General features: G+C 35.9%; 1 protein-coding gene across 1 annotated transcript; it reads left to right on the top strand.

Annotated features, from left to right (window-relative positions):
• The first annotated feature begins 667 nt into the window (after positions 1-667).
• Positions 668-1,993, top strand: SPN13 (serine protease inhibitor 3/4-like). Its single transcript, NM_001309013.1, is given in 4 exon segments — positions 668-683; positions 752-1,626; positions 1,686-1,830; positions 1,893-1,993. Coding segments are annotated over 4 exon segments (1,137 nt in total).
• Positions 1,994-14,413: the final 12,420 nt, after the last annotated feature.

A 14,413-nucleotide genomic window follows, 5' to 3' on the forward strand; every position in this document is an offset into this window, starting at 1 on the left:
CATTTGAGTTGCCTGCAAATATTTCTAAAGATTATCTCCATTCTTTAAAATATGCAGTATTTATAATGTAGTCCTTGTCCTGCGATTTGTGACCCGATTATCTTACTGATATCCTTTACAGTTGGACGTTCTGTAACATGAATAGCTTTAATGTGGAGTCATACGCTAAAATCATTATAAAATTTTATGGCATTAAAGAGAATATACTTTATTGTACTTCTTTAATTTGTAACCATTTTGCTTTTTAAAACATTAAAACGGCAACACTTTGGCCAGAATACAGCAACACTCTTTCGATTTTCCAACAATTGTTCTAAAGAGAATATTCCACGAATATGAAAGAAACCCACCCTTCGGCAGTTGTAGAATTGAACACCGGTTTTGAGGTAAGAACAAAGAAACTAAATCGCCAATCGCTTTTGAAATGAGCTTAAGTGTGCGAATGAATGTGTGTTCTTGCTGTTGGTAAAACCCAACTGGATGCAAGAAGTCATATATCTTTCCCAAGCGCGTTAAATTTAAATTTCAAGGAAGATATTAACACCGAAAGAGAGTGAGAGAGTTGGGCAAGCTCTATTGGTTTTCCACGATATAAATACGGCTCACAACTGCTGTCAGAATCAGTTGCCAATCAGAGCATCTACGATTCTAAAGAATATTTGCAGCAATGAAGTTGTGTTTAAGTAAGTGTGGGCCAAACGAAAAACAGAAATACAAGAAATGTGGTTCCTAAAATCATTTTCCATTTCAGAACTTATGGCCATATGCCTATCGTTGTTGGCATTGAGCAACGCCAATCCTGTAGTGGAGAAGTATCGCGACTTTGAGATGGAAGTGTTGAGTAAAGTACTTTTGCAGAGATCGAAGGAAAATGTCGTCATGTCTCCACTGGCCATTAAATATGCCATGGAAATGCTCTATTGTGGTGCCTATGGCTACACTGCGGAAGAAATAAGACTGGCCCTCCATATTACGAAGAACAAAGACGATCTGATCAAACATGCCAAAATGACATCGGATTCACTGAATCGTACAATTCTGGACTTTACCAACAAACTTTTCTACAATCATGATATTAAACTATCCGACAAATATAGATTGCATGCTGAGACGCCTTTCCATTCGGAATTCGAGTCCCTTGATTTCAATGAAGTAGAGAAGTCCATGGACATTATCAATCAATGGATATCGAAGAGAACCAAGAGAAATATCCGTCAAATTTGCAGTTCGATCGATGAGCACACCATTGCTGAGATGGTCAGTGCGGCATACCTCAAGGGAGGATGGGCTCGTCCCTTCTGCAAGGAGTTCACCGTCAAACGTGACTTCTGCTTGGACAAAGAAAAGTGCATTAAGGTCCCCACAATCCATGCAAAGGACTTGTTCCACTATGCCGAAAGTTCCATTTTGGATGCTCAGCTTTTGGAGGCACCATTCGAACAGAGCGATCTCTCGATGATCATCATTTTGCCAAATAAGAAAAACGGCCTCTATGAATTGGAAGAGAAACTCAAGTCATTCGATTTCGACGATATTAACGATCACTGGAAAATGGAACAAATGGATGTCTACGTGCCCAAATTCAAAATTAGTTCCAGTATTCCACTTAAAGTTGCTCTACAGAAGGTAAGGCCAACATATTTGGTCCCTAAGTCCATATATAAATGTAATGTTGTCGTTTTCAGCTTGGCATCTACGAAATGTTTACCCATTCAGCTGACTTCAGTGACATGCTTGAACATGGTCATGGCCATATGCCAATTTCGGAAGTACAACATGCAGCAATGATTGAAATTCATGAAAGTGATGCCTCCGATTTGGTTCTCGATGGTGAGTTGAAACTTGACTTTTATTTTCGCCAGTGATTCGAATGCTTTCCTTTTTCTTCGTAGAAACCAAAACCTACATTCCCTTCTATGCTGATCATCCATTTGCTTTCGTCATCCGCAACAAGCACAACGTTCTGTTTGCTGGCCATGTTGTATCGTTGTAAGAGGGAAGGAACTATGACTGAAATGACAATTGTCGATGCCATTGACAGTAAATCGCTGCAAGTTTTATTTAGAATGGCAAATTGAAAATAAATAAAACAATGAATGTAAAATGTAACTTTGTTTTTGTTAATGGGAATTGGGTGTTGATTGAATACTTCTTTTGTTGATAATATAAACGGAAATACAAGCGATCAGAAGTCACCACAAAAATTAGAATAAGAACTGGAACTAAGAATAAGAACGTAACACTTATGTTACCACTCATTTTGGTCACTGATCGAGGTTATCTTGCATCAATAGAGCATTTTAGGTTACTTTTTTCCATATAGCCAGACTGACATTTTATACCCTACACCACATAGTGGCAAAGGGTATTATTTCTTTGTGCATTTGTTTATAACATGAAGATGAAAGCGAGATAGACCCGTAGTTATTTTTGAGGTCCTTCATAGAATCATTTTCTATCTGTCCATCTGTCTGTCAGTCCATCGTTCCGTCCATGTACTTTTGTGAACAAACTGCAGGTCGCATTTATTATCCGATTGAGATGACATTTCCAAACAAAATATGTTTGGCCCAAGGACGAACCATATTAAAATTGGTGAGAATCGGTTCAAATTTAGATATGGCTCCCACATATATCCACAGGCGATTTCGGGTTAATTGTGTACCAAATGGCTTATATCAGCCTAAATGAACTGAAACTTGGAAATTTCTATACAAGTATCTATATGCACTCCACAAGAATGATCTTTGGTACCAGATATCAGATACAGCTCAGAAATAAAATTTTGTCAAGATCGGTTCAGATTTGGATATAACTCCCGGGTATATCTCTATCAGATTTCAGGTTTATTTTACATCAACCCAAATGGACTGAATTTTGGCATTTTCGACGGAATTCAGCCAAGAAGCAGATACAAACATTTGGTAATAATCGGTTCTGATATAGCTATATCCCCCATATATATATGTTTCATCCGATTTGGTGTTAAAGTCCCTCACACGCGTAGTATGCACTCCACAACAATTATATATGGTACCATATATCGTATAGAAATACCTCTGCCTAATTTTATCAAGATAGGTTCAGATTTTTGTTTACCTTCCAAAAACATCTTCATCCGATTTTACGGATAGATAGCTAGATTTGTATACCCTTCACCTTGGAAAGGAGGGTATATTAACTTTGTCATTCCGTTTGTAACATCCTTAAATATTCGTCTTAGACCCCATAAAGTATATATATTCAAAGGGAGCATAAAATTCTAAGTCGATTTAACGATGTACGTCTGTCTGTCTGTCTGTTGAAATCACGATACAGCCCACATTATTTGACGTAGAGCGCCAAAATTTAGCAGAGCACTTGGTATTGTGTCTAGGATGGTTGGTATTGAAAATGACATACATCGGTCCACGTTCTGGTATAGTCCCCATATAACGGTACCTCCCGATATTTGGTATTTTGATGATTTATGCCACATTTTTTCACGGATTTGTCTGAAAATTGGTATTTGTAGGTCATAATGGGTTCTAGCTCCATTGGCGGAACCTTGCATGTGTAGGTCCACGATTTGGTAGAGCCCCCATATAACGGTACCTCCCGATATTCGGCATTTTAATGGTCTTTGCCACATTTCTTCTAATGTTTCCTTTACCCTAAGGTGGAGGGCCCGGCCGAACTTAATGTTTTTTTTTTACTTGTTTCATATTCAACCTGTTTTTTGTGAAACTCGGTTTTTTAATCTAATTTTTATCGAAGTCAAATCATGTTATGGTGCATGAAGTTATTGGTACTAGAGGTACAAATGCCTACGTCAAATCGATTCAGAGTTGGATATAGTTCCCAAATTCGTATACTTTTTGGTATACTTTGCATGAAATCCCAATATAAACTTTTTTGCGGGAGCTCTACTAAATACGCATAGTGGTGTACTCTGGTGACTACTCTAAAGCCATGATACGCATTTAAATAAATTCGTATACTTTTTGGTATACTTTACATGAAATAACAATATAAACTTTTTTGCGGGAGCTCTACTAAATACGCATAGTGGTGTAGGGTATCAAATAGTCGGCCCCGCCCGACTTTTGACCTTTCCTTGCTGGTTTCCTGATGGCCTACTAGACTATAATCTGGAAAACTCTGGATTATTACATAACAAGTAAACAAAGGCTACAGTCGTGCGGGACCGACCATGTGATACCCTAAAACACTACAACATGTTAGAAACCCTCTTATGTCCAAATCCATTTTGGAAGATTTCGCTTCTGAAATGATGTTACGGAGTTCTGCCCAGATATTACCCTTTGCATTTTGACAAAAGACATTTGCCCAATATTTACGCACTCCGTCGTGCTGTTAGTTGTTGTGGTACATTTTACTCCTGTCCTTAACGCTCTTCTCAGGTGTGTGGAATGGCTTCAATTGTGTGATCAGGAAATTTTTTCTGTTTTTGGTTCATTTGAACCCCTAATATTTTGCGATCATCTCCAAATTTAGACTCATCTATATAATACGTCTACGATATTTGACTATATTCATCAACGAAATCAGCATAAAAAAGCCAAAAAATTCGTCTTTTGTGTATTTCGGATATCGCCTGTAAGTAATGTTGGTATTTTTTCACACAAAAGTAGTGGTCCATTCTACCCGCTGTCCTAAACTCTAACTTCATGCATTCGTGTCCTATGGTTTCTATTTGTGACCTTTATAACGGCTTCAAAATCAGGAACATTTTTAGTTTTTTGTCCATTTTAACCCCTAAATATATTTTTAGTTTTTATGGGAGAATTCAATCGTACACGCTATGATTATAATTATAATTTTGTATCTTTTAAAATCGGACTTGTATTGCCCATTTGATATATGTGGCAGCTATATCCAAATCTTAACCGATCTTGATAAACATTGGCAAAGATATTACTGAGCTGTATTTCATATATTTCCCTGGATATCGTTGTTATGGAGTGCATATTACGGCTGTGGGTAACAAATATAACAAATCGGATGAACAATATATATGGGAGCTATAGCTATATCTGAACCGATTTTCACTAAATTTGACATACTAGCTTCTATACTCAATTCGGTCGTAAGTGCCAAATTTCACCCCATTTGGGCAAATATTAGACGTTTGGTACACAATAAAAGGTAAATCAGACGAAGTTATATGTGGGATATATATCCAAATCCGAACCGACCTCTATAGAATTTGGCAAAGGTATTTTTGAGCTGTATTTGATACATTTCCCCAAATATTGTTGTTACGGGGTGCATATTACGGCTGCGGAGGACTAAAATAACAAATCGGATGAACAATATATATTGGAGCTATAGCTATATCTGAACCGATTTTTTATACCCTACACCACAAGGTGGTCAGGGTATTATGTATTTGTGCATTTTTTTGTAACAGGCAAAAGGAAACGAGATAGATCCATAGTTCCTTTTCATGATCTGCATAGAATCACATTCTGAGTCGATTTATGCATGTCCGTCCGTCCGTCTGTCCATGTATTTTTGTAAACAAATACAGTTCGCATTAATTGTCCTATCCAGATGAAATTTTTCACAAATCATTTGTTTGGCCCAAGGACGAGCCCTATTGAAATTGGAGATAGTCGGTCAAAATTTAGATATAGCTCCCTTTTATTGTGCACCAAACGTGTAATATCAGTGCGAATGGTATGGAATTTTGCACATACAACCAGATTCGGCCTGAAAATAAGTATGCCAAAATTTATCGAAATCGGTTCAGATATAGCTCTAGCGCCCATATATATTGTTCATCCGATTTGTTATTTTTGTCCTCCGCAGCCGTAATATGCACTCTGTAACAACAATATTTGGGGCAATATATCAAATACAGCTCAGAAATACCTTTACTAAATTTTATCGAGATCGATTCAGATTTTTATATAGCTCCCATATATAACTTCGTCCGATTTACTTTTTATTGTGCACCAAACGTCTAATATTTGTCCAAATGGGATGGAATTTGGCACTTACGACCGAATTGAGTCTAGAAGCTAGTATGTCAAATTTGTTGAAGATCAGTTCAGATATAGCTATAGCTCCCCTATATACTATTCATCCGATTTGTTATATTTATTACCCACAGCTGTAATATGCACTCCGTAACGACGATTTTCAGGGAAATATGTCAAATACAGCTCAGAAATATCTTTGCCAAATTTCATCGAGATCGGTTCCGATTTGGATATAGCTCCCATATATATCTTTGTCCGATTTCAAGTTAATTGTCCACCAAATGGGTAATACAAGTCCAAATTTAAAAGATACAAATGCTTCGGCATATTCATTCCTTTGAACTTTAAATTATAAGCATAGCGTGTATGAACTTTTAATTGTTATGCGGAGCTCTACTAAATAAGCAAAGTGGTGTAGGGTATCATAAAGACGGCCCGCCCGACTTTAAGACTTTCTTTACTGGTTTACATTTTATTTTCATGCCAAGAGGGCATTCTGAATTGAAAATCGGTCGAGCCGTTCTTGAGATATAAGCATTCTCGCTAACATCCCCTCCTTTTGTATATACACATATTTCGCTATATATATACGATATATTTACTATTGGCATCTACGTAACGGTCAGAATTGACCCTTTCGACTATTTGTGATTTCGACGGATTTAATGGAAAATTTTACTTTTATTTAACACAAATGTAATGGTCTATTTCACCCACTAAATATTACCTAATGACCGTCAAAATTAGAAGGCTTCTGCCCAGCCTTAAGCCCTAGCGCAATGCTAACTTCCGATTGTTCGATAGGTCTATAATTGCGACCTGTGCATGGTGTAACTTCGAGAAGGACTATATTAAAACACGTAAAAAAGAAATTAATTTTGGTCGGGCCGAATTTATATTATACTTCACCATATTGAAGGAACTTGAAAATTTCCAAAAATATCGTCGAAAAATATAGCTCAAAGGAAAACCGTTACATTGGGGCCTTCAGTCCTACTTATACAATTTTTTGTCATAGACTGTAATACCCATTACGAACTGGAAATACCAAACTTGAAACAATTCCGGTAAAAATGTTTCAAACAATTTTCCGTCATAGATTGTAGTACCCAAATGAAACAACTCCGTTGAATAATGCACCTAAAATCATCAAAATGCCGATTATCGGGAGGCATCGTTGTATGAGGGCTATACGAAGACGTAAACCTTGTCATAGGCTGTAGTACCCATTACGAATTTAAATACGAAATTTGTAAAAATGCCAGTAAAAAAATCGCTGAAATCTTCAAAATAGCAAATAATGGGGGTTTCGGTTGTATGGGGGCTATTCGATATAATAAAATATCTTAACACATAGAGTTGTGAAGTTATAAAATATTACAAAATGAACGATTCAATATTGTAAGTCAAATGTCATGCTATAAAAAATATGACACAAAAATTACAAAATATTACACATTTTTATTAGCATGTTTTTATGTTTAATTCAGAATTTGTTAGAATTACAAAAATCAGTCCAGCCGTTCTTGAGTTATAAGCGTTCTAACTAACATTCCCTTTGATATATGAGATATATATTTTGACATATTTGCGAAATCTTGGTTGTGAATAACGGTCAGGAGTGACCTTTTCATGTATTTGTGAATTCGCTGGGATTAAAAATATTTAATGGCAATTTCCGTATTTCTAATATATGGTCTATTTCAAAAGCTAAATTGTATTCGATGACCATCTAAATTGGTAGGCTTCTGCCCAGTTCGGTACTCTATCCCTATGCAAAATTCTTTTGACCTCTAGAGCAACTACAAAATAAAAAAGCTTTTGTTTTTGGTACATTTAACAAATATTTTGCAATAAGTTCATCCAACAGTTGCATAGACGCTATTCCAAAGCATGAACCTACATAGAGAATTATTCCGCTGCAGAGGTTGTCATCTATTATGAGTTTCAAATACCAAAACTATGAAACAATCTCGTGGAATAATATGGCTAAAATCATAAAAATACCGAATATCGGGAGGGCTTTATGAAAGCGAGGACCTTTACACCTCATTTTCAATACAAAGCAGTACTAAAATTTTCAATACAAAGCAGTACCAAAAATTTGAATTTAAAAAAATCACATTTTGGTGCGGTTGATGGGCTCATTGGACCGTACTTCTACCAAGAATCGTAACGTAACTATGAATGGTGAACGCTACTCTGAGATAATATCCATGCCACACAGCATTGGTAACCAAAAACTTCTTGAGAGTCGGATTCGGTGAATGTTTTATTTCACGTTCGGGATCGCATTTAATTGGCAGCCTAGATCGTGGGCTATTTTAAAGCTCATGTCTATGCAGACGAGCCTACTTCAATTGAAGAATTGGAAGACTACATTGAAGCGTTTATTCGTGAGATACCGCAAGAAATATTAAAAAGAGCATCTGAAAATTGGATGTATTAAAATATTCAGGCTTAGCCTCATTATTACTATTTTTGGCTTTTGCATTTGTCATAAATATTTTTTGAAACGTTGCCCCCATTTTGTTTGAGAATTTTAAATATCGATATTGATAGAATAGAAAATTCAACTATTATTCCCCGCATCAGTTCCCAACATGGAACAGAAATGTTCAAAAAAAAAGTATTTTGGCGTACGAAAGTACGCAGCGATAAAAATACATTTGGTCTTCATTTTCTTTAATTTCATTGACAGAGGAAGCCCTAGAGTACTTGAGCGACTGGTTGGTAAATTGTTACAGAGCTTTAAGACAACAAGAACACTTCTTTCGAGAATCAGTGTCAGGGCTTACAAAAGCTTGTTGTCGATTACTTTAATTGTAACGCAGGAAATCCCAATGATCTGACGTCTTTGTACAGTTCTATCTGAACCAGTTTTCTCTTGCAAAGTCTCTCGTATGTATGTATGCATGAATGCATTTAAGAAAAGTTCTAATTTCAAACAGTGTTTTTGTAGTCAACAGAAATAACTTTGTACACCTACTGCAAATACATTGTGTTAATAAATAATCGTATAATTACTACTTCATTAAAATCACTTAAAATAAGAGCGTTCCATATGTTTCACTAATGATTAGAATTGAAAATAGATTGCCAAATTATGGAAGCATGAGTCAGATTATACTAATTGTTGGTTTTCGTCTATGAATACTCAACAAATTATTAATCACAATCTGCCATTCACTTCGTATATTTGCTTAAAAATTTAATTTCTTCACCAGTAGTACTATATTGTAAATGAAAACAGGTAAAAGAGAAGCTTTTAATACCCTCCACCATTTGAAGGAACATAAAATATTTCAAAACAAGTAAGCAAAGGCTATAGTCGTGCGGGCCGACCATGTGATACCCTACAACACTACAATAGATTAGAAGCCCCCTTATGTCCAAATCCATTTTGGAAGATTTCGCTTTTGAAATTATATCATGGAGCACTGCCCAGATATTACCCTTAGCATTTTGACCAGGGACATTTGCTCAATATTTACGCACTCCGTCGTATTTTGCCACCATCTCCAAAAGCAAGAGACCCCTCTGTATCTCCAAATTTAGACTCTTCTATACGATCTTCTTGTCTACGATATTGGCTATATTCGTCAACGAAATCAGCAAAAAAAGGCAGAAGTTCGCATTTTGTGTAATTCGGCTATCGCCTGTAAGTAATGTTGGTATTTTTCAGACAAAAGTAGTGGTCCATTCTACCCGCTGTCCTAAACTCTAACTTCATGCGAGATTTCGTGTCCTTTGGTTTCTATTTATGACCTTTATAACGGCTGCAAAATCAGGAAAATTTTTAGTTGTTGGTCCATTTCAACCCCTAAATATATTGCGGACATCTTTAAAATCAATAGGCCAAGTCCTTCTGAGCCTAACCCTACCCTCTTCGTGAGGATCGGACGATAATTGCAATCTGTATATAATATCCCAAACCTGTGTTGTAAGGTGGAAAAATATTACAAAACATACACCTTAATATTATAAGTCAAATTGAAAAATCGCATGCGATAAAAAATATGAAAAAATAAAAAAATGTCACAAAATACAAAAAAATCTATATTAAGATCATTTTTGACTTATTTTTATGCGATTTTTTAGATTTTATACTTTTATGTCAAGAGGGCATTCTGAATTGACAAAATTTGTCAAACCAGCCATTCTTGAAATATAAGCATTCTAGCTAACATCCCCTTCCTTTGTATATATGCATTGTATATATTTCGCTATATATATCCGATATATTTACTATCGGCATCTACGTAACGATCAGAATTGACCTGTTCGTCTATTTATGATTTCACCGGGACTAAAAATATTCGCGGTATAATGGAAATTTGACTTTTATTTAACACAAATGTTATAGTCTTTTTCACCCACTAAATATTACCCGATGACCATCAAAATCGGAAGGCTTCTGCCCAGCCCGAAGCTTTAGCCCCATGCTAATTTCCGTCGATTGGTCCATAATTGCGACCTGTAGAGCAACTGCAAAATCAGGATTTTTTTTCAGTTTTTGGTCCATTTCGACCCCTAAATATTGTCGATCATCTCCAAAAGAAATAGAGTTCTATTCTGACCTTATCCCCACCTCCATTCTAAATTTCGTGAAGATCGGGCCATAATTGCGACCTGTAGAGTGATTACAAATTAACATGGACAGACGGACAGACGGACGGACGGACATACATAGCTAGATCGACTCAGCTCGGCGAGCTAGGAAGATCCATATATACTTTCCTATGTGGGAAACCAATATTTCGTGGTGTTACATAATTTTTGGGCCAATCAAACTTATAATACCCCCAACACAAAGTGTTGTAGGGTATAAAAAGTGCCGAAAACTATCACTTAAATGAAAACTGTTATATGGGAACCATACAAAACGTGGATCTGCTTACGAAAATTTTTGTTATAGCCTGTAGTACCCATTACAATCTTCAAATACGAAATTTTAAATAATTTCGGTAAATAAAAATAAAATCATGATAGTACAGAATATCGGGAGGTACCGTTATATGGGGGCTATACGAAAACGTGGACGAACATGGCCCATTTACGAACTTAACCTGAACTAAACCTACTGGTATACTATGCATGTTTGCGAAATGTTAGCCTATCTCAATTCGTTCGAAAGATAGTGTGATTACAACAGACAGACGGACATCACTACATCGTCTTAGAATTTTACGCTGATCCACAATATATATGCTTTGTAGGGTCTATTATGATTTTGAGGAGTTACAAACGGAATATCAAAGCTAATATAACCTCCATATCCCTCCCATAATGGAAGGTAAAAAAATATTTTCGGATGTAATAAATATTTGGTATCGACCATCGCCTGCTATGGCGGCCCACACCATCAACCGAAGGTGCGTCGCAGGTTTCGATCTAGTCGCTTCTTTACTTTTCGAACTATTTCTGCTGATGTTGTTGTTTTCTTTCATCCACTTCCTTGACGTCGGGCTACACTACCAGTATCACGGTACGAGACACAAACGATTTATTCACATTTAAATACTGGAGTGCTCTAACGATAGCCACTTGTGGTTTTCTAGCCAAATATAAAGAAATCACACAAACACGGTTGAATCTCATCACGAATAACTTTTTTCTGGAAAATTCTCACCAAAATGCTTTTGTACGCTTGTAAGCTATCACTGGAATAATTTTAACAACTGTCGGACTAGTGGATTAGAAATGACAACAGTCTGAAGTTGGTTGCAGTTTTTTTATTTCACCCTGTACACATTCATGATCAGTATAAAATTCTTTAACGATCTTCGTCTATCTGTTGAAATTACGATACAGCCAACATTATTTGACTATATCAGTCCACATTTTGGTATATCCGCCATACCTCCCTATATTCGGTATTTTGACGATTTTCACAAAGATTTTTTTTTCACGGATTTCTTTAAAATTTGGTATTTATAGTTCGCAATGGGTTCTATCTCAGGTGGCGGTACATTGAATGTTTATAATGAATGAATGTTTACCGATATTCGGTATTTTGATAATCCTAGTCACATTCATTCAATATCATAAATGCATTTTAGCTATTTAAAATTGAAATTTTTATTATATTCCTTTTTATACGTCATCCATTAAACCAGTGTGTTATACTGATATTATTCGCCTTTAAATCATGTTAACGTACGCATTTTATGGTGGAAAAACGAAAATGTAAGTCCGGTTTTATACGTTTCTCTTCTTCATTTCAGTATCGTAAGAACAAAAAAAAAAAACCAAACTTGTTTGTTCCCTGCAGATATTGTTTGGCGTTCTGTTCAAACTTCCTTTCATCATATGGTGGTATTCTTGTAACCAGAACTTCTTTTGTATTTTTATTATTTTTAATTTGATGGTTTGGCCTTGGACTGTGCCAATGGATAAGCGAGAAACCATATGGGCACTCTTTTAGGATCATGCTGGCCAAAAGAATAGTCACAATGTGGTTTGAATCTGCATTGTATTTCCTCACTGCTGATGATGTAAATATCTTTGGTTCGAATCACGGAACCAGTTTATTATGTTTATGTTTTTATTTAAAAAAAAATATGGTCACAAAGCGATTTTATTTGAAATCAAACTATCAACAAAATAATATGCATTACCTATGTATTCAGAAAATTTTAACAGCCTATATTCAGGTATTTTCGTATTAAAAAAATATTTTTGCAAATTGGTTGGGAATATAAACATGTAAAAAATATGATAAGTTGGCCCTGGCCGAACGTTTAATACCCCCACCATTTAGAAGAAACTTGAATAATTAACAAGTAAAAAAGCAGTAAGTTCGGCCGGGCCGAACTTTGAATACACTCCACCATTTAGTACGAATTTGAAAATTTTCGAAAAAGATAATAATCGCCAAAAATTCTGTTAACATTTTAAAAATACCGAATATAGTCGTGCACCTACATAGGCATTGTTTGTCAGAAGCCATTACCATATTCAAATTCGAAACTTGAAATAAACGGTGAATGATGTAGCCAAAATCATCAAAATACCATACATAGGGTGGTACCGTTATATAGGAGCTATACGAAGACCTGGGCCTGCATAGACAATTTTCTGTCACAGGCTGTAGTATCCATTTCGAACTTCAAACACCAAATTTGAAAATCTTCAAAATATCGAATATAGGTAGGTGCCGTTATATGGGGGCTATACGAAGAAGTGGACTTGCACATACAATTTTCTGTTTTCTAGGCTGCAGTATCCATTTCGAACTGCAAACGCCAAATTTGAAACAATTCCGGTGAATAATGTCTCTAAAATTCTCAAAATACCGAATATCGGGAGGTACCGTTATATGGGGGCTATACGAAGAAGTGGACTTGCACAGACAATTTTCTGTTTCCTAGGCTGTAGAATCCATTTCGAACTTCAAATGCCAAATTTGAAACAATTCCGGTGAATAATGTCGCTAAAATCCTCAAAATACCGAATATCGGGAGGTACCGTTATATGGGGGCTATACGAAGACGTGGACCTGCATAGACAATTTTCTACCTTAGGCTGTAGTATCCATTTCGAACTTCAAACACCAAATTTAAAATAATTCTGGTGAATAATGACGCTAAAATCCTCAAAATACCGAATATCGGGAGGTACCGTTATATGGGGGCTATATGAAAACGTGGACCCAAATGGCCCATCTACGAACTTAACCTGCCTACTGACAAAATAAACATGTGTGCAAAATTTTAACCTTCTATCTCAATTCGTTCGAAAGATAGCGTGATTACAAGAGGCAGACAGTATTATACTCTACACCACTTTGCTAATTTTGAAGAGCTCCACATAACAATTAAAAGATTTTGTGGGAGAATACAATCATACACGCTATGATTATAATTTAAAGTTCAAAGGACTAAATATGCCGAAGCATTTGTATCCTTTCAATTCGGACTTGTATACCCATTTGTTGCAAAATTAATTTGAAATCAGACAAGTAAGCAAAGGCTACAGTCGAGCGGGGCCGACCGTTGAATACCCTACAACACTACAATAAACGATACAGTTTATATAGGCGAGATACTCGAAAGAATTCCACAAGATATTGTGACAAATAATAAAAGAAAACCATCAGATTTAGTTCTCTAATTTTCGAATAATAGCAACTTAAACTAATTTGCTCATTTCCAATTTATTGGTAGATGTTCCTAGATCTGGAACCAATATTTCCCAAAGACCAATAATCTCTCAGAAGTGGCAAAATATTAACATTTATTATTGGTTTTTGACTGAAACACATCTATATGAGATACAGCCATTTGACTACATTCTTCAACGAAATCAGCGTTAACGAAATAGTCGGAAGTGCGTCTTTCCTGTATTTGTGAATTCTCCAAAAAGTCACTGGAATGGACATTTTCGTATTTTGTCTACAAAAGTTGGCAAACTCCTTTACACAT

Source organism: Musca domestica, unplaced genomic scaffold (genome assembly GCF_030504385.1).
Source record: "Musca domestica strain aabys unplaced genomic scaffold, Musca_domestica.polishedcontigs.V.1.1 17, whole genome shotgun sequence".
Lineage (NCBI taxonomy): Eukaryota > Metazoa > Arthropoda > Insecta > Diptera > Muscidae > Musca > Musca domestica.